The 24,556-nt window shown below is 58.0% G+C and overlaps 3 protein-coding genes across 7 annotated transcripts in view; 2 read left to right on the top strand and 1 right to left on the bottom strand.

Moving 5' to 3' along the window:
* Cotl1 (coactosin like F-actin binding protein 1) overlaps positions 1-3,042 on the bottom strand; it is a 19,903-nt gene extending 16,861 nt beyond the window's left edge. Inside the window, exons 1-2 of the mRNA XM_048355020.1 lie at positions 2,834-3,042; positions 2,591-2,673 (exon numbers count right to left, since the gene is read on the bottom strand). Of these exons, the coding sequence (XP_048210977.1) occupies positions 2,591-2,673; positions 2,834-2,910 (160 nt within the window). The 5' untranslated portion in view covers positions 2,911-3,042. The remainder of the gene's footprint in view (positions 1-2,590; positions 2,674-2,833) is intronic.
* On the top strand, positions 2,909-16,592 carry LOC125358425 (basic proline-rich protein-like). Its single transcript, XM_048355548.1, has 4 exons — positions 2,909-3,186; positions 10,365-10,554; positions 13,489-14,546; positions 16,469-16,592. The coding sequence occupies exons 1-4, from the start codon at positions 2,909-2,911 to the stop codon at positions 16,590-16,592; spliced, it is 1,650 nt and encodes a 549-aa protein (XP_048211505.1).
* On the top strand, positions 13,973-24,556 carry Klhl36 (kelch like family member 36). 5 transcript variants are annotated; one of them, XM_048355014.1, is made up of 6 exons: positions 13,973-14,110; positions 15,600-15,674; positions 16,575-16,654; positions 19,173-20,246; positions 21,745-21,902; positions 23,644-24,556. In XM_048355014.1, exons 3-6 carry the CDS (start codon positions 16,595-16,597, stop codon positions 24,197-24,199), a joined length of 1,848 nt encoding a protein of 615 aa, XP_048210971.1. In that variant the 5' UTR covers positions 13,973-14,110; positions 15,600-15,674; positions 16,575-16,594; the 3' UTR covers positions 24,200-24,556. The 5 variants fall into 5 exon arrangements, with proteins under 5 accessions (XP_048210971.1, XP_048210970.1, XP_048210974.1 ...); XM_048355017.1 differs by having other exon boundaries at positions 13,988-14,110; positions 15,323-15,674; XM_048355013.1 differs by lacking the exon at positions 15,600-15,674 and having other exon boundaries at positions 16,578-16,654.

The following is a 24,556-nucleotide window of genomic DNA, read 5'->3' as shown; positions in this document are numbered from 1 at the left end:
GGCCGCAGGTGCGGCGCCGGGAGCCCGCAGTCCCAGGCGGGTGAGGACGCGGCAGGGGAAGGAAGGACCGAAGCAGATGTCTCCGGTGCGTGTGTCCACCAGATGGCTGGGGACGGGAAGCACACTTAGCTGCAGCAGATGAGCCTTCCCATCCCACGGGCCCTTCGCAAGGACCAACAAACAGCCGGCGAGGCGTTTTTAGCCCCCATGCCCCGCCAGACACTCCCGACTCCTGACCCCAAGGAGGGCGAGCAGGGGCTGAGCGGAAAGGCAAGGCCTTGGCCGCAGGGAGTCCCCGATCTCCGTCCACCAGGACTCCCAGCGTGGGCTGGACCCGGAACCTGGCAGGAGGCTCTCTCGTTCTCGGTCACCCTGTCCCTGAAGTGGAGCAAACAATAGCCACAGAGGCCCAACACATGCTGCTGGGGGAGGGACAGCCAGTGGTCCATAGAGGGAACGAGGAGGATCTGGGGAGGCTGAGATCCAGCAGACGCCCTGAGCCCAGCCACCGGAAGTCAGGAGCCCGCACTCGTCCCGTTTCCCCTGCGGTCCGGGCCGAGGCGGAAGGACTCTGGCTGACACAGGACGCCGGAGGCAGGGGCCGCGCGTCGGTCCCGTCCCGACAGAGCTACAGGGCAGCCAGCACGGCTTCAGCAAGGAGTTGCTGTACTACTTTACGCTTCTGAGGTTTTAAGCCAATTATTTATAAAAAGCAATGACTATCTACAGGCAACTCCCAGGGTCAAAGTTTAGTCAGGACAGCATTTAACACACATACACACACACACACACACACACACACACACACTAGCACTGCCTCGCTAGAATCCACACTTTATAACCATCCTTTGAGCAGAACTAAAGGTATACTAGGGTTCCATTTAAAAAGCAGTTAAGGCCAGACACTGGTGGCTCATTCCTGTGATCCTAGCTACTCAGGAGGCTGGGAGCTGAGGATCACAGTTCAAAGCTAGCCAGGGCAGGAAAGTCCATGAGACTCTAGTCTCCAACTAACCACCAAAAGGCTGGGCGTGAAGCTAGGGCTCAAGTGGTAGGGCACCAGACTTGCGTGGAAAAGCCAAGGGACAGTGCCCACGCCGTGAGTTCAAGCTCCAGCGGCAGCACTAGGGAGGTGGGGGAAGCAGTTAAGAAGCCACGCGGCCACAGCTTAACTTTGTCCTGAGGTTCACGCAGGTACTGTGCTCAGCATGTTCACCCTTTGTGAAGCAAGGAGATTCCCTGGAGGAAGCCAACACCTCAGAGGGCAAGTCACGTGCCCAACCCCACCGGCTAGGAACTGGCCCCTCTGGGGTCCAAACTCACACCATCTGGCTCAGAGACCACGCCCCAGGCTCGGGCTGCCAGCCTTTGTCCCACAGTCCCTACCCAAGCTGAAGACCAGAAAGTGGGGGGAGGGACTAGGAGTGGAAGTGTCTAATCTTCTTAAAGGATTTTGTGTGAATGTCAGTTTAACACAAGGTCTCCTAAGTAGCCTAGGCTGGCCTCGAACTTGCAGTGGAGCTCAAGCCGGACTGGAATGAAAGATCCTCATGCCTCATCTCCCGAGTGCTGGGATCACAGTTGCCGTCACCACACCCAGCTCTTCAAAGGGTCTGACGGCCAACAGTCTCTGCCTCCCTCTATAAGGGCCTGTGGCTACCGCGCCACATGTTCCTTCCTTCCTTCCATGGTCTGCACACCACAGGAAGTGCAAAGCACACCCAAATCTTAAGTGTATGGCTTGATGTCCATGTACCCAAGTACACACACCTGGTGTTAGTGGTCCGGGCACCTCCACAGGCCCCCTCCCCCACTCCTGCTACCAGCCCCTCAGGAGTAGGAGTTATTCTGACTTCATGGACTGGTTTGCTTTCTCTAGAATTTCACATGAATGGAATCAGAGTACATACACCCTATTTTGTCTCAGGTTCGTGTGTGTGCTGGGATTTGGGGGCTTGAACTCAGGACCTGGACGTTGTCCCCGAGATTTTTTCCATACTCTACCAGGTAAACCTCTGCTCCGCTTCTGTGTTTGTTGGGGAAGATTTCTCTTGTGGTTAGTTGGAGATAAGAGACTAACCAGGGACTTTTCTACTGGAGCTGGCTTTAAACAGCGTGCTCCTCAGATCTCAGCCTCCTGAGTAGCTAGCATTATAGGCATGGGCCACGGCTCTATGTTCTTGCAAATGAAAAACATGCTTCATCGGATGACAGACAACGACCCTGGGAGGAAAGGAGGCTGTGGCTGACCCTCTGGTTCTCCCTCCACTGAGCAGTCGTGGGGCCGGGGGGGGGGGGGGGTATGGTTTGGCTCACTGACTGACCAATCCGGGGTAGGTATGGAGGGTAGGGCTGAACACTGGAGTTCGGCGCGACTTTCACCGGAAAGCCAGTGACCCACAGGGACGAAGCAGCGGTCTGCGGGGCTCGGAGGCCCGGCGGCCACCTCCGCTCTGCACGGTCGGGGAGGGCCAGGCTTGGAAACCCCGGATGCGATGCCTCCCGGGGCCCCGGTGCGCCCCGACCCGCACGGGCCGCTCCTCCCGGGGGGCACGGGGAGGGGGGCGCAGAGCGGGCGGGCGGCCCATACCTGTGCACTGGTGGATGAAGCGCTGGTACTCCTCTCCCTGCTCGCCGGGGACGATGGTGGAGCCGTCATATTTAAAAGTCACCCTTTGGGTTGGGAGGAGGAGAAAGAACACACGCGTCAGCGCGGGCGGTGGCGCGGGGCGCGGGGCGCCGGGGCTCGGCGGGTGCGGACAGCCGCCGGGCGCGGCCCCGACGCCGCCCCGTCGGGAGACCGGCCCGGGCACCGCAGGGAAAAGTTCCTCACCAGATGACCGACGAGCCGTCGTCGCGCACCAGGTTGTACGCAGCCCGGCAGGCCTCCTTGTCGATTTTGGTGGCCATGGCCGCGGGGCCGCACCGAGGACGCGGCTCGAGGCGGCCGAGCGCACCCGAGGCCGGCGGCAGGAACGGGGCTGGCGGCGGCGGCGGCGGCGGCGGGGACCCGGGCGCGGCGGGCTCGGAGCGCGGTGGCGGCTGCGGCGGCGCCCCGCGCGCGCGGGGACCGAGCCCGGGGCCCGCCACGCCCCTCCCCTGCCATTGGCCGCGCGGGACGCCTCCAGCCCCGCCCGCCGCCCCCATTGGCTTCCTGGGCGAGGGGGCGGGGCGTCCCGCTCTCCGGTGGCCAATCCCAGCCCGGGTGGATTGCGCAACTCCGCGGAGGGCGGGCTGGAGAAGGGGCTTTTTCCTCCGGGTGCGCCCTCCCCTCTCCTCCCCGCGCCTCTCTCCCCTCCCCTTCCTATTCTTTCCTCCCCGGGTTCTTGTTGTCCGCCCCCCCCAGCCTCTCCCTCCCTCGGTACCTCCTCCCCAAGCTGTCTTCCCCCCTCCTCTCCTTTCCTCCCTCTCCTCTCTTCCCTCCCCCACCCCGGCCCCCCCTCTGCGGCGGGCTGCAGAGCTCGCCCCCCCCCCCCCGCCCTCCCAAGGAGTGACACAAAGCAGCCGGCCCGAGCGCACCGGCTGGCCGCTGCCCCCGCCCCAGGGTTGGCTTGGGGAAGACTTGGAAAGAACGGAGCATTTTGAACCGGAGGGGGGGAGAGTGGACGCTTCCAGACGCTGGCCAGGTTAGCCGCAGGCTCGCCTCGGCTCCCCTCAAGCACGCGTGGACTCGTGCTGGTTCCTCCAGCGGCCCGCACCGGGGCCCCATCCAGCCACATCCAAGAGGACAGGCCCCGGGGGCGCCGGGCTGGTGGAATGCCTGCTCGCCACCCAGCAGCCTTCAAACCCCCGCCGGAGGATTTGCCTCCAGTGGGGGGAGAGCGGCAAAACCAGTCCCACTGTGCCAAGACTCGTTTCAAAGGATGCAGATAAGTAAATAGATGCTATGTGGAAAAGGTCATTGCTTCGCCGTGCTTGTGGCTCATGCCTTCAGTCCTAGCTACTCAGGAGGCTGATATCTGGGGATCACCATTTGAAGCCAGCCCGGGCAGACAAGTCCGAGAGATTCTAAGCTCCAATTGACTAGTGAAATGCCGGAAGTGGAAATGCAGTGTAGGTGGTAGAGCACCCATAAAAGCTAACCAAGGGCTCAAGGTCCTGGATTCAAGCCCCAGTACCAGCATGCACATATACACACAAAAGTCTCCAAAGGGGGAAAAATGCCACCTCATACAAAATATAAAAATAAAAAGCAAAACGTGATGGACGCCTGCAACCCCAGCACTCTGGAGGCAGAAACAGATCTACTCAGGCATCTCTCAAAACAAAACAAAAAACCAGTGAAAAGTGCCCCCCATTCAGATCAGAAAGGATGAGTCCTGGAGACACAAATGAGGTTAAGCTATAAAAAGAAAAATGGTGGGGCGGGGGATATGGCCTAGTGGCCCTGGGTTCAATTCCCCAGCACCACATATACAGAAAAACGGCCAGAAGTGGCGCTGTGGCTCAAGTGGTAGAGTGCTAGCCTTGAGCAAAAAAGAAGCCAGGGACGGTGCTCAGGCCCTGAGTCCAAGGCCCAGGACTGGCCAAAAAAAAAAGAAAAGAAAAATGGGTTGAAGCTGTGACTCGACAGATCAGTGGCTCCTAAACACAGGAAAAGCTGGTAAATCTCATCTCTAAGATGGGATGCAAAGTCATGCAAGACTGGCATACTGTAAAAGTTACTCTAGCAGGTTGGCAAAAACGAAAACGTGTGCCAAGTCTCCTTAACAAGTTAAGCTCTGAAGAGCCAGCCCCTTTCAGTCAGTGTGGAGGGCAGAAGAAGTCCATACAACCCTCTGCCACACCTACATGGCCTGCAGTGATCAATGTTCCCTAGAGGTCGGCAGTGCCCCGGGCGGCCTGGGCTCCCAAGCTGGAGATCCTGAGGTGGCTGATCCAAGTGTGTCCCAGATGCTGGGATTGCTTTAAGCCTTGTAGGTGTTGTCCTGCAGAGCTGGGCTCAGAGTCCCTGCTGGAGAAATCCCTGTGCTCAACAAAGTACACGGAAAGTTATGGGCTGTTTTATTTCCAATGGCAGAATGGAAAGTCAGCAGTAACCAGCCGCAACAGGAATGAGTGGAATCTCCAACTGACCCACCACTGTGCGGCTATGAGAATGAGGATCCTCTGTGCATACGCACGTGGAATGTTCTAGTGATTGGGGCTGGCAACAGAGAGCTCTGTTCAGAATAGAGCTACCTTTGAGGCAAAATGGGGATGGGGGGAGTGCCCATCAACATTTATACTTGTTGATAACAGTGTATGGAAACCTGGGAAAGGGCCTATCGGGCAAATAGCAGCTATCCCTACAGGAGGTAAAGCGGGAGCCAGGCCCTACTGTGGACCTTTTAAATCTTAGTAGTCTACGTTCATTTTTGATCCTGTGAATGATCAAAATTATTTTAATTACTATTTATTTCTTAATATTAGTGAGCATTAACATTGATACATAATATTGAAGATCATTGTTAATTATTGGTGTTGGTGATCATTAATAGTAATATGATTGAGATTCATGAGTCGATGGAATAATTTATTCATATTAAATGGCCACAAAAGAGTGACTCCATCCTGAGTTTTGCTCACATCTGTATGATTCCACCTTACCAGAAGAACCGGGTGAACTAACCGAGTCCACCCAATCTTCCACCAGCTGATCTTTCTGGTCTTTGTCGCGGTCGCCCTCTGCTGACAGAACGTGAACAGGGTTGCTTTGAAGGAACCGGATTTGCTTCACTCCACTCCCAGCTAAGGCAAACTAACAAAAAACTAATAGGATTTGTTTCAAACGAGATGTACAGAATATAGAAAGTAATCTACATTCATGTTCCTTGAAAAGAGAAGCTAAAATATTTGATAATATGGGCTACCTACTGTGTTAAGAATCCCTGCGTTTGGGGCTGGGGATATAGCCTAGTGGCAAGAGTGCTTGCCTCCTACACATGAAGCTCTCAGTTCGATTCCCCAGCACCACATATACAGAAAATGGCCAGAAGTGGCGCTGTGACTCAAGTGGCAGAGTGCTAGCCTTGAGCAAAAAGAAGCCAGGGACAGTGCTCAGGCCCTGAGTCCAAGGCCCAGGACTGGCAAAAAAAAAAAAAAAAAAAAAAAAAAAAAAAAAAAAGAAAAAGAAAAAAAGAAAAGAAAAGAATCCCTGCGTTTGTGGGGCTGAGGCCGGGTGTGAGAGTTTGAGGTAGAGCAAGTTCTAGGCCAGCCTGGAAAGTTACTGCAGTGCAATGCTATTGGTTATAAGCAACTGAAAATGCAATTTTACTGGACTGGACATATGACTGAAGAGTTCAGATCAAGATGGGGTTCCGGCATAGCTTAATTGAGGCACTAGCTCTCTACTAGGTCTGCCCTTCTTTGTGCAGTTTCACCTTCCGGCAAATTCTCCCCCTGTGCATGGCACCTCAGCCCTAGACTTGCAGAGCTGACTTGACAGTGGGACCCCTCTTCCCCAAAAAAGGCAAATCACTTCTAGCAAGCACTTTACATCTAGGCACCTCTTGTTTTGTTTGGTTGGGTTTTATTTTGTTTTGCTTTCTGGAAGTTCTCGAATTTGAACTCAGGGCTTTGCTAGACAGATGCTCCACCATTTGAAGCGTACCTCCCACTTTGTATACCAGCTTTGGCGTTCTCAACCTGGCTATCTGACCTCCAAGGGCTCAGCCCGTACACCAAAAGGCCGCATTTGGATGCCATGCCACTGAGCCAGGCGGCTGAGCTCTGCTTTGAGCTCCACAGCCTCTGCACACCTCCGTGCTGCCCGTGGATGAGCACACCATCATATTGGTGGGGATTTTGTTTGTTTTGCCAGTCCTGGGCCTTGGACTCAGGGCCTGAGCACTGTCCCTGGCTTCTTTTTGCTCAAGGCTAGCACTCTGCCACTTGAGCCACAGCGCCACTTCTGGCCATTTTCTATATATGTGGTGCTGGGGAATCGAACCCAGGGCTTCATGTATACGAGGCAAGCGCTCTGCCACTAGGCCATATTCCCAGCCCTCATGCCATCGTGTTGGAATGGACTCCATCCCTATCGTAGCCAGAGCGGTAAAGACACTCAAGTCTGGTTTCCGTGTTTTCCATGGAGCTACAAATGTAAAAGAACAGGAAAGTCCCACCTCAGGCAGAACTCACCTAAAGCTTGTGTGTCCTCGGCAAGGTGGTTGTCACTGAAGCGGGTGACGTCCTTGCAGACAGCTATTTATAGAACGGGCTTGTTGAAGAATCTAGCTGATCTCACCGTCCCCTGCCAGGTGCGGAGCTGCAGGCTGAGGGAAGGAGAGAGGGCTGCCAGGGGCGGCAGGCGGGAGGTTATGCCAGGAGAGAGGCATCACAACGGACCCCACATGGGGAGAGGTGCCCCACCCCCCAGCTGCTGCCCCTCACAGCTGCGGTTATTGGAGATGGTGGTGGGCGAGGTATCAGCATAATGCATCCGAGTATAAATAAGGCATGTCCCAGGGAAGGCCTGGGAGCCCTCGTTCCTGATTTAGTGACTGAACCTTGATCAGACATCTCAAGTTAGAGGTGGCCTTCATGCACTCATTCCTTCCATTCCTTCGGTGGTTCTTTGTTTTCTCTTTGTGTTTTACAATGCTTTGGATGCAACCCAGAGCTCATGCATGCTACTCGATCGCCCTAATACGGAGCTACTCCCGCCACTGTACCCACTTGATTGGCAGGGAGACTGAGGCTCAGCTGTTCCTCCATCATCTCACACACACAGGAAGCCAGACACCTGGTGGCCGACGCATGCGTCTCGATTGTAACGTTCTGTGCTCCGTGTTATGCTATTGGTCCAGTCCGATCAGTTTCTCAGCCAGATGTGGTGGGTCACATCTGTAACCCCAGCTGCTTGGGGGAGGCGGGGCGGCAGAGAATAAGAGGACCATGCTTCAAGGCCAGCCTTGGCAATAACAATAACAACAAAAGTAATAATAAATAATGAGAGCCTATCTCAACAAATCAGCTGGGAGTGTTGGTGGCTCACACCTGGGCGGGGCGGGGGGAGGCAGGGAACTTACTGGCAGGTGGAAACAACCACCCACAGGGCAGCACCCCCCCCCCATCCCTCTCTCCCCTGTCTCGATCATCTCTCTGCTCTGTTCCTCAGTGTCTGGGCCACGCTGGCTTCCATGGCAGTACAGCTACTTGCAGGTGGAGAGAACTTTGACTCTGCACCACCCCCAGTTCCCCACCGAGGGCCGAGAGACGGCTCTCTCCCAGCAACGAGGGAAATCTCAGGAAGGGCCCTGATTGGCTCTGGGTGCACGACACGTCTGTCCTGTGGGCCAATCACTGCATCCAGGGCGCGGCTGCCGGGATTGGCTAGTCCCGGGTCACGTGGCCACGCCCAGGCCGGTCGGCGAGGGAGTTCCCGCTCTCCCGGGCCGCCGGGAGCCTGGGCTGGGGCCGTGGCGGGGCTTACGGGGGGAAATCCTCGTGGAAGGGCGGTGCGGGGGATCTGAGGCGTCACACCCACGTCTCTTGGGTCGCCCGGGCCTCACCCACAGCTCTGCATTGAGGGCCGGTTCCTAAACCCACAGCAGGTGCTTTGTCAGCCGCCCAGCAGACCCGGAGAGGGGAGAGGGCTGCGGGGAGTGTCCGCGGGACCGATGTGACAGCTGTGCCCGGCAGGACCCACGCCCGCCCCCGGCGTGGCACGTCTCCGCAGTGTGTGTGTGTGTGTGTGTGTGTGTGTGTGTGTGTGTGTGTGTGTGCAGTGACTGGCCCCCACTGTGGCCCTAAAGCCCCTCTCCTCCCTGCCGAACCCCAATCCCATCAATGCGCCCAGCACCTTGAAAACGATTTGAACTTGAGTGCTAAGCTCAGGGTCGGCTTCGGGAACAGATAAAACAAAGAAGGCTTGGCGGGGGTGGGGCAGGGAGCCTTGCTGCGTCGTGATCATCGTCATCCTCCTCCCCTCCTCCTCCTTCTTGGCGGGAGTAGAGCTTGAACTCAGGGCCTGGGCACTGTCTCTTAGCTTTTATGCTTACCGCTAGCACTCCACCCCTTGAGCCCAGCTCCACTCCCAGCTTCTTGCTGGTTAATTGGAGAGAAGAGACTCACAGCCTGGGCTGGGTTTGAACTGTAGTCCTCAGATCTCACCTCCTAAGTAGCTAGGATCACAGGTTAGGCTGGGCCTCAGGCTGCCCCTGGCAACCTCGGGGTGCTCAGTCCTTGGCTGAATTGCCCTCAAAGGGAGGGGCAGAAGGATCCCTGACTTCCCCAGGGGAGAAGGCCACTTTCCTACCAACGAAGGCATGCGCTAAGTGGGGGACAGGAGGCCCCCAGAACTGGTGGGACTTGGACAGCACATTCAGCTTGACAGTGGCGGGTGTTAGGAAAAGGGAGTCCCCAGGCTGCAGAAACATGGAAGCTCACAGCAAATCCGGAGAAACACTGAAGCCTGTAGCTAAAGCACATCGTTGAGTGTAACAAAGACTCAGGATACAAAGTTCAGTTTACTGATTCACTTGTGTAATAGCAGATCCAGCTACTTCCACAGGCTGTACTCAATACCTGGCTCAGTGCTGAGGGGTTTTTCCCCCCTTATGGCACCCATGGTAGCTTTGCCCCACCTCAAGCCCCCCGTGTTCCGTGCAGAGGAACCCTGTGTTCCAGCCAATTCTTTTCCTGGACTCTGTAGACACTTTGACTCCTGGGGCCTTTGTACTCACTGTTCCTGGAGTCTTGATCTGCCTGATGCCCCCCCCCCGCTTTACCCTACAAAAACAGCTCACCTGTCTCCCTCTGCTATCTATGTATCATGAGCAGATGGGCTTCATTCCCAGGAGCTCCAGAAAAGTCTAGCCTTAAAAAAGAAAAAACTTCATGGAATTTACTACACCAGCAGAATAACGGAGCAAGATCTCTGGAGCTGCAAAGGTGGGTGGGTGGGTGTGGCTGACAGCAGCTGGGGCTAAGTCCTGGCTGACACTGGAGCCTCTGAAAGCCCTGGGGACAGGCTCACTGAAAACTTCTCCAAGCAGAAGAAACCCAGAGATGCTATGTATTTTGCCAATGTCACACAGCGGGTGAGGACCAGGCCCACGAGCTGAATCGAGAAAAATCTTCATGCACTGTTTTTACAACCTGCTCTACTGAGCAGAGGATAGCACTGAGGCAAACAGCAAATCCATAATGACCCAGGACCCAGAGGAGACACTCTGTCCATCAGCCCCTGGGGGGGGGAGGGACAGGCAGTTCAAAGGCTCTGCCTACAGATGGAGGACACAAGGTCCTGGCCAGTGCCTTCAGGTGAAGCAGCCTTCCTAGAACCCCGTGTTCCTCCACCCCCCCTCGGTTCCCACAGGCGGGGGCCAGCCTCTGCCCTCCTTATCTCTGTATTTAACCCGGGTCCCTGTCTTCCCCAGCACAGATGCTTGGCGGGCTTTGCTGGGCCATTTTCAGGCAGCATTGACCGTGCAGCCCAGAAACAACCCAGGACGAAGGATTGGAGTCGTGGGAGCCTGGTGCAAAGGAGGTCGGAGGCCATTCCCAGGCGAGGCAGCAAAGCCAGAAGCTGGCACCAGGTCGCAGTGGAGCAGCAGCTCAGTGGAGCAGGTACTGACCGGGAGCTCCCTATCTCCCCAGGATGAGGCAGGGGGCTGAACTTGAACTCTGCAGACAGCGCCTGAGGGGTCCTAGCCTCTGGGATTGTGTGGGCCGGGCGGCTTGTCAGGGCCCCCGAGGCGGTGTTGAAGAGGGTGACTTCTGTGTGTGCCAGGCATTGGTGACGCTCATCGGTAATCCTAGCTACTCTGGAAGCTGAGATCCCAAGGGTTGCAGTTCAACACCAGCCCAGGTAGAAATGTCTCCAGTTCACTCAAACCTCCATCTCCAATTTACCAGCAAAAAGCCAGCTGTCAGTGTTCCTCAAATGGTAGAGTGCAAGCTGAGCAAGCATGAGGCCCTGAGTTCAAACCCCAGTATTGGCAAATAATACTAAATAATAGCAACACGAGTTAAACAGGGCACCTGGGGGCACTGAATTGTAATCCCAGCAGTCAGGAGGCGGAGTCAGGAGGGTCTCAAGTTCAAGGCCAGCCTGGGCTGCGCACCCAGACATTGTTTGAAAATAATAGTGATAGTAATAGCTAACATTTAGTAAATACTTCAAATGTTCAGCTCTATTACAAACCTGGGTTACAGTTTTATGTAAATCTTGACTCATTAATATTAACAGCAAGTTAGTGGCTGTGCCCTCAGCCTGAGGCCCTGGGGACCTGGGGGGCTGAGGCTCAATCATCCTAGACAAATGCGGGGACAGGGAGAACCCATTCTCCTACCGCGGAATTACAAATACACTGAGCCTTTTCAATAGCAGGCCCATGCAGAGGGAGGGCAGCCGGGAGTGAAACTCGCAGCAATGCATCTGTCTTGGTGCTCTTCCACGGTGCTCTGTCTGGTCTTACATGTGGGGCGTGGCTGCACCGGTTTGCCTGCCCAGCCAGGACACAAGCCCCGTGTGCAACCTTGAAGGGCTTGGACCCTAGGCAGGTTTGCAAACTTGGAATCCTGTCTCCAGTCACTTTTCACCAGCAGACAGAAGTAGGCACACTCAGGTCCAGGCTCCCACAAGTGAATCGGGCTGTGGGCACTGCCTGTAGATTGGGGAATCTTAGCCCCTAAATTCCTTCAGAGCAATTCAGAGCCACTCAGGCAGAAGCACCTAGTACAAGGAGCCAGCTCTGCCACTTCCTCTGGGGTCCTGGCCCTGGCAATCTGGTCTCTCTCTCTCTCTCTCTGTGTTTGCCTGTGTGCACGCACACGCGCGAGTGGGTACCTGCATGCGGATCCTAGGGCTGGAACTCAGGGCCTGGGGGCTCTTCCTGAGCCTTTTTTGCTTAAGGCTAGCGCTCTGCCACTAGAGCCACAGCTCCACTTCCAGTTTTGGGGTGGTTAATTGGAGATAAGAGTCACGGATTTTCCTGCCCTAGCTGGCTTTCAATAGTGATCCTTCAGTCTTAGCCTCCTGGGTAGCTAAGATTATACGAGTGAGATACAGGCATTTGGCTCTAATATTTAAAAATATATTAAAAAACAGAGTATTTTTCTAAAAAGTATTTACTTCCTCTTAATTTAAAAAGGTAAGTTCTAGGCTTGACACTAGTGGTTCATGCCTATAACTTTAACTACTCAGGAGGCTGAGATCTGGAGGATCGAGGTTTGAGGCCAGCCTGTTCAGAAAAGCTCACTAGACTCCATCTCCAAAATAACCAGCAAAAAGCTAGGTTTGGAAACATGGTTCAAGCAAAGCCTGAGTTCAAACCCCATTTTATCTTCAAAAATAAGTGAACATATAAGTTCTATACACTTGTTTCTGAACAATTAATGGCATGTAATAAAATTCCAATGATCAAAAACCCTTTCTAGGGGCTGGGGACATAGCCTAGTGGCAAGAGTGCCTGCCTCGGATACACGAGGCCCTAGGTTCGATTCCCCAGCACCACATATACAGAAAACGGCCAGAAGCGGCGCTGTGGCTCAAGTGGCAGAGTGCTAGCCTTGAGCGGGAAGAAGCCAGGAACAGTGCTCAGGCCCTGAGTCCAAGGCCCAGGACTGGCCAAAAAAAAAAAAAAAAAAAACCCTTTCTAGAAAAGGTGCCCAATCAAAGAACAGGGAGAAAACAAATGTATTTTTTTGGTCTTGTTTTTGTAACAGTTGAGACAGAATTCACACACCACAAAATTCACCCTTTTCAATGATACAACTCAACGATTTTCCCCCCAAAATGCAGTATATTATCAAGGTGGTGCACTTGTCAATAATGAATAATTTCTCAAGGGATTTTTTTCTCTCATCATTTCCCCCAAAGAAATCCTTGTGTTTCCTTTATTCCGCTGACTCCCCTACACCTGGCAAGCGTGACTCTCCTCCCAGGCTCTGCTCCTCTGCCTGCTTGGACAGTCAGGGGGTCTTATGTGTCTTTCTGCTTGGGGACTGCTTCTCACTCTGTAGCCCACGTGGCCGTCCTGTTTGTCCCCTCAAGGGCTGGGATGGCAGATGGGCTGTGCCCGGCCTGGCTACTCGGCCTTCTTTTGTGTCTGGCTTCTTTTCCGTAGTGAAAGGGCTTCATGGTTCATTAGACGGGCAGCAGCAGATAAGTTGGACACGTATAGGTTGATTCATGATTGAGTTCTTTCATTCAACAAATAAATACACGATGACCGATCTCGGGCCAGCCTCTGCGGGGGGGGGGGGGGGGTCTGCCAGGAATAAGACCCGCAGTAACTGCTGCTCTGGGGAAGAGAAAGCGATGTGACCCTCGAGCGAGCCAGCCCGGGGGTAGGGACCTCCCAGCGGCCGCGACCCCAGGCCCTGGGCCCCGCCCCAGCACCCGACAGAACCCCGTGAATTAACTGCTCCTGGCCCGCGGTCACTGGGACGCGGAAGCCAACGCTGGACGCAGCGGGAAGGAGGGAGGGAGGGGACTTCTCGGGGTGGGCGGCGGGGTGGGGCCGGGGCCCGGCCCCCGGGCTCGCCCCGCGACCGCAGACCTCGCTGCGGCCCCGCCCCTGGGTCGGCCGGGGACTCCTGGGGCTGCGGCGCGCTCCGCCCCCGGCCCCGGGCACCACGGAGGATACCGAGCGCCCCGGCTCGCCGCGCCCCGCCCCGCCGCCCCACACCGGCGCCGCCTCCGCCCGCCGGCCGCAGGCCCCGCCCCTTCCTCTACCCTCCATCCCGGGGCTCCCGCCCCCTGGCCGCAGGCCCCGCCCCGCCGCGCTCCACCCCGCCCCCCGCGTTTCCGCCCACGGCCCTCGGGCTCCGCCCCTCCCCGCTGCGCTCCACCCCCGCGTCCCCGCCCACGAGCCGCAGGCCCCGCCCACGGGCACACCCACCCCCGGGCTCCGGCCTGGCGAGCCGCAGGCCCCGCCCGTCCTCGCCGCGCCCACCCCCCGCCCCGCGTCCCCGCCCACCCGCCGCAGGCTCCGCCCCGCGCCGCTGCGCCCCACCTCTTCGGCCGCCGCCATTGGCCGCGCCGCCTCCGCCCTCGGCTCGCACTTCCTGGCGGAGCCATGGCCGCGCTCCGGGCTGGCCCTGGGGCTCCGGCGCCCGCGCCCCGCCGCCCCTCCCGCCCGGCCCTGCCGCCCGCGCCCTGCCTGTAGCGCCCTCCCAGGTGGGCTCCGTCGAGGGGGACGGGCGGGGAGCGAGCAGGATCGCGGGGTCCCGCGCCCCTTTGTGCCGAGCGGGCACCCTGGGGGGGGCCGCCCCGCGGGGGCGCCCGGCGTGGACCCCCGCGCGCCGGCGGGCGTGGCCGGCGCGGACCCCCGCGCGCCCGCAGGTGAGCGCCCGCCCGGCCCCGCCTCCCCGCCTCCGGCCCGCGGAGGCTCCCGCGGGCCCGGGGGGGCGGTCGTGCCCGCGGCTCGGCCGGGGGTGCGGGTCCCGCCGGGCCAGCGCGGCGTCCCGAGACCTAGCGGGCGAGGCCCGGGCCGAGGAGCGCCGCCGCCGCCGCCCGCGGACTCGGGCCGCGTGGCATTGCCCCCAGCGCGCGGGTCGGGAGGCTCCCGCGGGCCCCCGCACCCCGGACGCGGGCTCCGTTCCCGCCTCTGCCGGTGCCTGGGATGGAGGGAGGCTCCCGGCGTCTGGACGGCCTGGACCGCGCGCCCGCGTCCCGAGGGCGGCGGGGACGGCTGGCCGCCGGCGCCCCGCTGGAAACCGGCCCCAGCCTCCGGCCCGGGGACCTCTCTCCGGATATCTTGGCCTAGAAAAGAAAGCTGCTGGCCGCCTGCCCGAGGGGAGAGGACGGGGAGGACACCTGTTCCGTTCGGTGTGACCTTGGGCAGACCCCGGGGCCACCTGGGCCGGGCACCTCACTGCGGTGAGGGGGTCGCGCTTCTTCCCACGACCTCGGGCAGTCCGGGGGGCGGGGGCGGGGGGGGGGCAAGAGCTTGTCGTGTCCACAAAGTTACTGGTTTGGCACAGAGGATCCAAGTTGTCCGTTCCGCAGGGAGTTGAACAGGATGGAATGTGCCGGAATGTATTGCTCCCAGGGGAAACGCCGGAGCCCCTTCCCTGTGTCCTCATTTATTTAGAAACAGTGCTGACTTGTTTTCAAGTTGTTCTTTATTAGCAAATGTTTGGTCAGTAAGTAACAAATTGATTCTTTCCCTCCACCCAGCCTAGCAGGGAAAATAATTCCTCCTTAAACCCCAGCCCTGGCGACTGGTGTCCATGTGGCTGGTTTGTGGGTGGTTTGTGCTTTGTGTACCCGCCTAGTCAATCCCCCCAGGAGCCCCCAGAGCCCAGCTCTGTGCTATTTAGGGGTTGCTTGGCATTTCAGTGCAGGTAGAAACCTCATCACTGCCTTCTACACCAGTCCATCTTCTAGATGTGACCATAGGTGCAGAAAGGTCCAGCACACTTGGCAAGTTCATGTTCAAGGCAAGGCACAGGCTCCTGCCTGTGGACTAACGCTGGTGCCAGCATTGCCTCAGGCTTCAGCCTCCAGGCTGGAATCTGCCACAGCCTGGGTTGTCTGATGGTGGTCAGTTAAGTCCCCTCAGATGACCCACCAACTCTGTAACACACATTGCTGGGGAGTGAATGAGTGAAGACAGCGTGTCCTCTCTGGGCCTCATCCTTAATCTCAGGATGATGCTTTCCAGGCACGCTCTTCAAGAAACCTGGGCTGTATTCATTGTTCTCATCTGAGGGCCTGAGTTTGGGAGCAGGACAGACCCAGGTTTGTCTGTCAGTTGTGTTCTAGCGTTGTGACCAGTTGCTCTCCCCTCCCTTTCCTTTCCTTTCCCTTCCTTTCCTTCTTCCCTTTGTTCCTTTTTTGATGATACTGGGATTTGAACTCAGGGCCTCTTGCTGATCAGGCAGTCTACCACTTGAGCCACACCCCCAGCCCTGTGACAACCACTTTTTGTGTTGTTTTCTTTCCTTGTGCTGGGAATGGAGCCCAGGGACTCTTGCATGCTAAGCAAGCTCTCTCCCACTGAACTAATCTCTCCATCCTTAAGAATCCTCCTCTGTGAAATGGGATAGGCGACAGCGGCTTGGCTGACTTGCTCTGGGAGTTAAATCAGAAAGTGCTGGGAGGGAAGTGGCTTAGCTTGGCTCCAGGGCCATAGTCTGGCTCTGAAGTGATATAGCCTTGATTCTACCAAAAGGCCTGGCTCAGCTTAAGCACCAAGAGGAGATTTGCCAGTTAGCAGTGGCTCACACCTGTAGCCCTAGCTACTCAGGAGGCTAAAATCTGAGGATCATAGATCACAATCATCCTGACCAGGAAAGTCCATGAGACTCTTATCTCAAATTAACCACCCAAAAGCCAGAACAAGAGGGGTGGTACAAGCGGTAAAGAGCCAACCTTGAGCAAAAAAGCTAAGCAAAAGTGTGAGCTCCTGAGTTCAAGCCCTGGTACCAACATTTTAAAGGGAAAAAAAAAAAAAAAAAAAGATCCTAGGTGCCGAAGGAGCCCTAGCTGACTGGATGACTGGCCCGGTAGTTCTGTGCTCTCTCCCTCCAGGCTGGGACTTCCCACCCCTACCGTCTCACATCTCCAGGAGGACCTGCAGCCAAGGAACCACCTAGGGTTTGTGGTGCCTGCCTGCTCAGGAACTGCATTGTCGTTGCAGGGTTGTGACCACTGACAATGGAGGGAAGCAGACCGACACGCGTGTCCAGGCCCTACAAGATCAGCGAGTCCTCAAAGGTCTGTGAACAGTTGCTCTGGAGTATGCTGGCGCCTCTGCGTGGGGTCTCTTGGTATCTTTACTGTTCATCTTGGCATTCATTCATTCATTCCCTGTATCAGCTCTGGGAGGCGGACAGGTCTGGATAGAACCATGGGTTTCTGTCTTCATTTAGGGGGGGTCAACAATTCCAAGGATGAGTCCCATGGAAGCCCCAAAGCTTGCAGCCTCTGTGCACTCGATGTTAAGGATCCAGGGTTCTCTCTCCTGCTCAAGAGTCTGTAGGACACTGAGAACGAGTAGGGTGAGTCCTTAGAAGCTGGGCAACTAGCCCAGGACAGGCTGGCTGCATCCGAACGGCCGTGCAGAGCTGAGGGAGGAGGCTAGGTAGAAAGCCACTGCCTGGGTCCACTTGCTATTCCTTCAACTCAAGCCTGAGAGCAGGGTCTGTCACAAAGTCTGGGGGACTCGTGGGGACACTCCCCACGCGTTCATCTCTCCTACTTATAAGTACTAACACTGCCCTATTCACTTGAGACGCGTCCCTTTTGGAGATTAAATATTATGATTAGTTAGTCAGGCACTGGCTTGTGCCTATAATCCTAGCTACTTAGCAGCTGAGATCACGGTTTGAGGCCAACCAGGGCGGACACTGGGGACCACTGTGAAGCAGTAGCTGAGCACTGCGGTGTGCACCACCGTCCCAGCTACGTGAGGGACTGAGAACGGGAAGATCATAGTTCTGTGCCCGGGTAGAAAAGTCACTGAGGTTCCTTCTCCCTGGGAAGAAGCTGGGTGTGGTCGTCCATGCCTGCCTGCCTGCCCGGCAACAATAGAAAGCCAAAAATAGGCAGATTGCTAGCCAAGAGGATGCCTGGGCAGAATGTGAGACTCTCTCTCCATAATAACTAGCACAAAAAGGCCTGGATCTGGGGCTCAGCAAGAGAGCACCTGCCTGGCAAACAGGAGGCCTTGGGTTCAAATCCAGAAACCCAAACCATACTCTGTGTGTTTACTTTAGGTCATGCATTCTTTGTGCTGTAGCCCCTGAAGGGGTAGAGTGGGCTGTTGGTCCTCACGTATAAAGCACAGCTATACTTACATTACTTCGGTAGGCAGACGTAGCACTCGGGGCTGTAAAATTTCCTGTGGTGGAGGGGGGCTGTTAGGATAAACTACCTTAAAAGTCTTCTTGGTGGAGAAGACGGGGAATGAGCCGTTGGAGGACCGAGAGGAGGGGAGCAGGCCTCGCAGATGCGTGTGGAAGAAAACAGGGTGTCATTTGGAGAACAAGGGGCTCCGCGGAATGGTCTAGCGCCATCCGAGTTGCCAAGAAATCCCCAGCAGCTGCTTTCCCGTGTGGAAACCCCAAGGGGCCCAGCTGCCCTCAAAGGTGCTTTGTTTCTGACTTTGGCTGCCGAGGCAGCAGAACGGCACTGGCTGCGTTGCGATAGCGCCGGGGGTCTTTGTCCTTTCAAGACAACCCAGAGGGGGAGCTCTCAGGGATAAAAGTCTTGCATGATTACACACACACACACACACACACACACACACGCACGCCCTCGAACTCGAATTCAGTGTCTGATGCTTTTGCTCAAAGCCTGGCCATGCCTCAAGCCCCATGTTTAAGTTTCTAATATTTTATTTTATTTTTGTATCAGGACTTTCCTGCACTGGCTGCCTTTTTTTGTGGGCGGAGGGGGCAGGGTTGTGGCCCTTGAACTCAGGGCCTGGGCACTGTCCCTGAGCCTTTTTGTGCTCAAGGCTAGTAGTGCTCTACCACCTGAACCACAGCGCCACTTTTGGTTTTTGAGTGGTTAATTGGAAATAAGAGTCTCATAGAGACTTTTCTGCCCGGGCTGGCTTCAAACTGCGATCCTCAGATCTCAGCGTCCTGAGTCTAGGATTACAGGTGTGAGTCATCAGTGCCTGTCTGTTTCTCACATCTTAGAAAGATGCCCAGATTACCAGTGTGCCCTGGCAGGTGTGCACGCTGAACACTCCACGTAGCTTGTAGCCAGCACTGGGATGGAAACGAACAGCCTGACCAAACCTGCCAGTGCTTGCCACCGCTCACACCAGTCACTGGGATGGACTCATAGGTGGACACGCTGTGTGTCTGCTGCCTTTGCTCACGGGGGAGACACACACACACACACACCCGGGGGGCACTGTGCAAGTCATTTGTGCTCAGTGGTTGTCACATCATCACCGTGAAGTGGGTGAGTCCGCCTTGATGACATTCATCAACCCGACGGCTGGGCTGAAATGCTCACACCAGGCCGTGGTCAGGTCCTAGGTGAGGAAGAAACACACCTGTTAGTCAAGAGCCCAGTATCAGAAAACGGATGGGCACGCACACATGCACACGCACACACACGCACACACACGGAGCACCTGTACCTCCCGTGACGCATTCTGACGTATGGCACTGTGTGATCCAGAGCGCTGCTCGTGGCCCCGGCTGGCCGCAGGCCCGGCCCGCCCAGGGCAGCTGGCAGGCGCTCCCTCGGAGGCCTGACGCCCTTCTCCACTCAGGTGTACCGCTGGGCGGACCACTCGAGCACCGTGCTGCAGCGGCTGAACGAGCAGCGGCTCCGAGGCCTCTTCTGCGACATCGTCCTGGTGGCCGATGAGCAGCGGGTGCCGGCCCACCGCAACCTGCTGGCCGTGTGCAGCGACTACTTCAACTCCATGTTCACGCTGGGCATGCGGGAGGCCTTCCAGAAGGAGGTGGAGCTGATCGGCGCCTCCTACATCGGGCTCAAGGCCGTGGTGGACTTCCTGTACGGTGGGGAGCTGGCCCTGGACGGCGGCAACATCGACTACGTCCTGGAGACGGCGCACCTGCTGCAGATCTGGACCGTGGTGGACTTCTGCTGCGAGTACCTGGAGCAGGAGGTGAGCGAGGACAACTACCTGTACCTGCAGGAGCTGGCCTCCATCTACAGCCTCAAGCGGCTGGACACCTTCATCGACGGCTTCGTCCTCAGCCACTTCGGCACGCTCTCCTTCACGCCCGACTTCCTGCAGAACATCTCCCTGCAGAAGCTGTGCGCGTACCTGGGCAGCAGCCGGGTGCAGCGCGAGTGCGAGCACGACCTCCTGCAGGCCGCCCTGCAGTGGCTGACGCAGCAGCCGGAGCGCGAGGCGCACGCCCACCGCGTGCTGGAGAACATCCACTTCCCCCTCATCCCCAGGAACGACCTGCTGCACCGCGTCAAGCCGGCCGTGTGCTCGCTGCTGCCCCGCGAGGCCGGCTGCGAGGGCTTCATCGAGGAGGCGGTGAACTACCACAACAACCTGGCCGCGCAGCCCGTGCTGCAGACCAAGCGCACGGCGCTGCGCACCAACGAGGAGTGCCTGCTGTTCGTGGGCGGCGAGGTCTCGGAGCGGTGTCTGGAGCTCAGCGACGACACCTGCTACCTGGACTCCAGGAGCGAGCAGTGGGTCAAGGAGACGCCGCTGCCCGCCCGGCGGAGCCACCACTGCGTCGCCGTGCTGGGCGGCTTCATCTTCATCGCGGGCGGCAGCTTCTCGCGGGACAACGGAGGGGACGCGGCCTCCAACCTCCTTTATAGGTATGACCCCCGCTGTAAACAGTGGATCAAGGTGAGATTAAAGCCGCAATACTTCTTTACTCTCCAGGCCTCTCGGTTTCCTTAACCTTCTGGTCTCCCCTCCCCCGCCTTGGCCTCAATGACCACCCTGCTTCCGAGCGCGGTGTGACCAATAAGCCCTCCCGCGTCAGCACCTGCCTGGCAGACACGTAACGTGCCTGACACCGTGGTCACCTGCCTCATGTCGTCATCGAGCTCTTGAGATAGGGCCAGCATGACCGAAGCCCAGGCATTCCATTTTCTCCCTTCCCTTTCCCCTTCCCCTCCCCCGCACCCTGCTCTCCCCTTCCCTCCTCTCCCCTCCTCTTTATGCTAGTCGTGGGGCTTGAGTTCAGGGCCTTAGCTTCTTTGCTCAAGGCTGGCACTCTACCACTCGAGCCACAGATCTGCTTTCGGCGTTTTGGTGTAGTTAATTGGAGGTAGGAGTTCCAGACTTCCTGCCCAGGCTGGCTTTGGACCACAGTCCTCAGATCTCAGCCTCCTGAGTAGTTAGGATGACAGGCGTGAGCCACCAGAGTCTCATTCAGTTTTATTTCATTTCAACTAAGCTGTTTTATATAGAGATGGCCACCAGACTGTCTGCCGGACTGTAGCTCATACAAGGTTCCCCATGCTTGGAGGTGTTTTTGTAGTTATTTTCTGGAGGCTACGGAGCGCCCCCCCCCCCCCCAGTCCATCTGTCCTGAAAATTCTCAAAGCCAGGGCCAAGTCCACTGGAACGAACTTCTGCTATGAGCCCATTGCTGATACCTTCCTGGCCCCCCTGTGTCCTGCAGGACTACACCCACCGGTGTCCTGCGGGGGCTCCTTTTCTTTTTTTTGAAGAGCTTGGGTCTACTTTCTAACTCTTTATTTTTTTGCCAGTTGAGGGCCCTGAACTCTGGGTCTGAGCGCTGTCCCTGAGCTTCCTTTTTGCTCAAGGCTATCACTTTACCACCTGAGCCACAGTACCACTCCCGGATTTTTCTGGGTAGTTTATTGGAGACAAAGAGTCTCATGGATTTTCCTGCCTGGGCTGGCTGTGAACTGCGATCCTCCTGTCTCAGCCTCCTGAGTAGCTAGGAGGGCTGGCGTGAGCCCCCGGCGCACAGCCCTTTCCATCTTCCTGCTGAGCACCACGTTCTGGTTTGTTAACATCGATGGCACTTGGCATTCATCCTTTACAACTAGGGCTGGTGGGGGGGGCGCGTGGCAGAGCCCTTGGCTGGCACGTGGGAGGTCCCAGGCGACACCTAGGCGCGCAGGGAAAGCGCGGAAGCGGCAGTTCCCGAGCGTGTTCTGCAGTATCCCAGCCCAGCGGCTTAGACCCAGACACATGAGTCTGGGGACTCGGATGGGTTAAGGCCGCCTGCGGGTCTCTGCGAAGTCCCTGCTGCTTCTAGTTCACCTCCTCTTCCAGCCCATTGGCCCCGTCCCCCCTGGGGCCACGCACTCCGAGGGCCACGTGGCGCCGGGTGGGGAAGGGAAGCTTCAGGCCTCTCGCCCCACAGGTGGCCTCCATGAACCAGCGCCGTGTGGACTTCTACCTGGCCTCCATCGAGGACATGCTGGTGGCCATCGGTGGCCGAAATGAGAACGGCGCGCTCTCGTCCGTCGAGGCCTACAGTCCCAAGACCGACTCCTGGTCCTACGTGGCTGGCTTGCCAAGGTAATGCCCCCCCCCCCCCATCGGGCTCTTCCAGCGTGCTGCTCTCATGGGTGGAGTGCAGCCCACTGCCTTGCTGAGTCTCGAGCCTCCAGTTCTCTGGGGAAACCTCTTGTGTGCGCACCGCCGTGGGTAGGCCACGAGGGGCCGAGGGCTTGGGGAGCCCAGGCTCGGCTTTCAGGCTGCCTGAGTGCAGGTGTCGGCTCTGCTGCTAAGACAGGCATCCCCTCAGCGTGCGCCGGCTCGCTTGCTCAGCTTCAGAATCGGTTGAGTGGTGTCAGTAAGGGGTCAGCCGCTGGACACGGGGCTCCGGCGGGAGCTCAGCGAGGGGGGCCTCAGCCGCCTCCGGCCGAGCCCCGGACCGCAGCAGGGCTGAGAGGGTGCGGTGAGGTCCCGCGGCAGGAGACACCCGGGAGCACAGGGCTTCTCCCCTCCCAGCCCTGCGGCCAGGCGTCGTCCACGTTACCAACCTCCTGCGGCTCCCTGAACCGGTCCATCTTGCTCAGGGAACTATCCAGGCTTCTTGGGAAAGGAAACCTGCCACGTGGTTCAAGCAGAGAAGAGTTTATTGGGGGGAGAACAAACCGCCAGCCCACACAAGATGGAGGCGCAGGGAGACCGAGGGGAGGGAAGAAGAGAAAGAGAGCAAAGGAATGAGAGCGGGGACTCGTGTTGAGCCGGATTAAATAGGGAAAGGCAGGAGGTACGGCTAGGTGGTTTGGATGTGACCTCAGAGGAGGGGGAGGTAACTGACTCCAGGTGTGCCCGTTACCTAGGTAATGCGGGCACTGGGCAAAGACTTAAACAGGCGGGGGGGGGGGGGGCGACTGCATGGAGCCCGCCCGGGAGTGGACCTTACAGCCCCCAGTTAGAATGGGACATGAGCGTGCCGCCGTGTTTTAAGGTCACTGCTGAGGAGTGAGCCCACGCCTTCGGCTCCCAGATGTCCACTGTCATGGACAGGTTCAGGAAGCCACTGGACCCCCGTCCTCTGGCTCTTTCTTTTTATGTTTGGTGCCGGTGCTGAGGGCACTGAACCCAGGGCCTCGTGCTCTCGCTTAGGATTTTTACTCACTGGCTGACGCTCTTCATTTTGCTGGTTCATAAGAGACGGAATCTTGTAGGCTTTATTGCCTGGGCCACCTTCCAGCCTGAGTACTCACAGGCCTGAGCCACTGAGGCCCAGTTTCGGATCCTTTTTACATATTCATGTGCTTTGTTTTGGCAGTGCTGGGGGTTGCCAGGTGCCTGGCGGGTGCTCTGCCACTTGAGCCACACCCTCCATCCTGGACGGTTGTTAGGTAGCAGCCGGGCCCACCGCCGAGTATCACCTTGGTGTCAGGAGTTCCTGGCGGCCCCGTGCCGTCTTCCACGTGAACCAGCCGGGACCCCTGCTCCCCCTAAGCGTCGCGCTCCGTCATCGGGCTTTCCAGACAGCAGGGCTCAACCTCAGCAGCCCGCGGCCTCTCTTGCGCACGGCCACTGGAAGGGGGGCAGCTCTGCCGTCCTCAGTCGGGGCGATGGGGATTCGGGGGCCGAGCGGGGCCCCCTGGCGCAGGGCGTCCGTCCACCCGGCTGCCCGCCCCCTGTGGCGGGGTGGAGGACGCCTGTTCTCTGCTGCTCCTTCACCCCTCAGGACCCCCTGAGGTGCCAGCGGACCCCGTTTTAGAGCAGGCCAAGCCTTGTCTGGTGTGGGCAAAGCTGGCTCCACACGGAGCGCCTCCCACTCCTGTCTCCCCGGCAGGTTCACCTACGGCCACGCAGGCACCATCTACAAAGACTTTGTGTACATCTCCGGGGGCCACGACTACCAGATCGGCCCGTACCGCAAGAACCTGCTGTGCTACGACCACCGGACGGATGTGTGGGAGGAGCGGCGGCCGATGACCACGGCCCGCGGCTGGCACAGCATGTGCAGCCTGGGCGACAGCGTGTACGCCGTGGGCGGCAGCGACGACCGCCTCGAGTCCATGGAGCGCTTCGACGTGCTGGCCGTGGAGGCCTACAGCCCGCAGTGCAACCAGTGGACGCGCGTGGCCCCGCTGCTCCAGGCCAACAGCGAGTCGGGCGTGGCCGTGTGGGGGGGCCGCATCTACATCCTGGGCGGCTACAGCTGGGAGAGCACGGCCTTCTCCAGGGCCGTACAGGTGTACGACCCCGAGGCCAACCGCTGGACCCGCGGCCCCGACCTGCCCAAGGCCATCGCCGGCGTGTCCGCCTGCGTCTGCGCCCTCAAGCCGCGGCTGGAGGACAAAAAGAAGAAGGGCAAGGGCAAGCGCCACCAGGACCGCGGCCAGTGACCCCGGCCCGGCCCGGGGCCGCCTGCGCTCCCGTGACCCCCGAGGAACGTTTTGTACTTTGACGACTCTTCTTATTTCTGTGACACCGCAGTAACCAACTAGGTAGTCCACGTAACTTGCATTATCTTGCTTAGGTAACTAAACCTCGGCCCAGGGGATGCCTGTTAGGCCTTCCTCCTGGGGCCCGGCCCCCGCGGGATCCCCGGAACCTCTCCCTGGGAGTGCCCAGCTCACGGGATGGGCAGGGATTTTTGTAGTGGAACTTGGGGTCTCAAATGGATGTTTCAGACCACCTAGCCCGAGCCTTCCCAGCCCTGCTGAGCTTGTTCCTTTTCTTCTTCATCTTTGGCTGAGCTT

The sequence above is a fragment of the Perognathus longimembris genome, chromosome 10, assembly GCF_023159225.1.
Source record: "Perognathus longimembris pacificus isolate PPM17 chromosome 10, ASM2315922v1, whole genome shotgun sequence".
NCBI lineage: Eukaryota > Metazoa > Chordata > Mammalia > Rodentia > Heteromyidae > Perognathus > Perognathus longimembris.
This window is presented reverse-complemented; position numbering and strand designations above follow the sequence as displayed.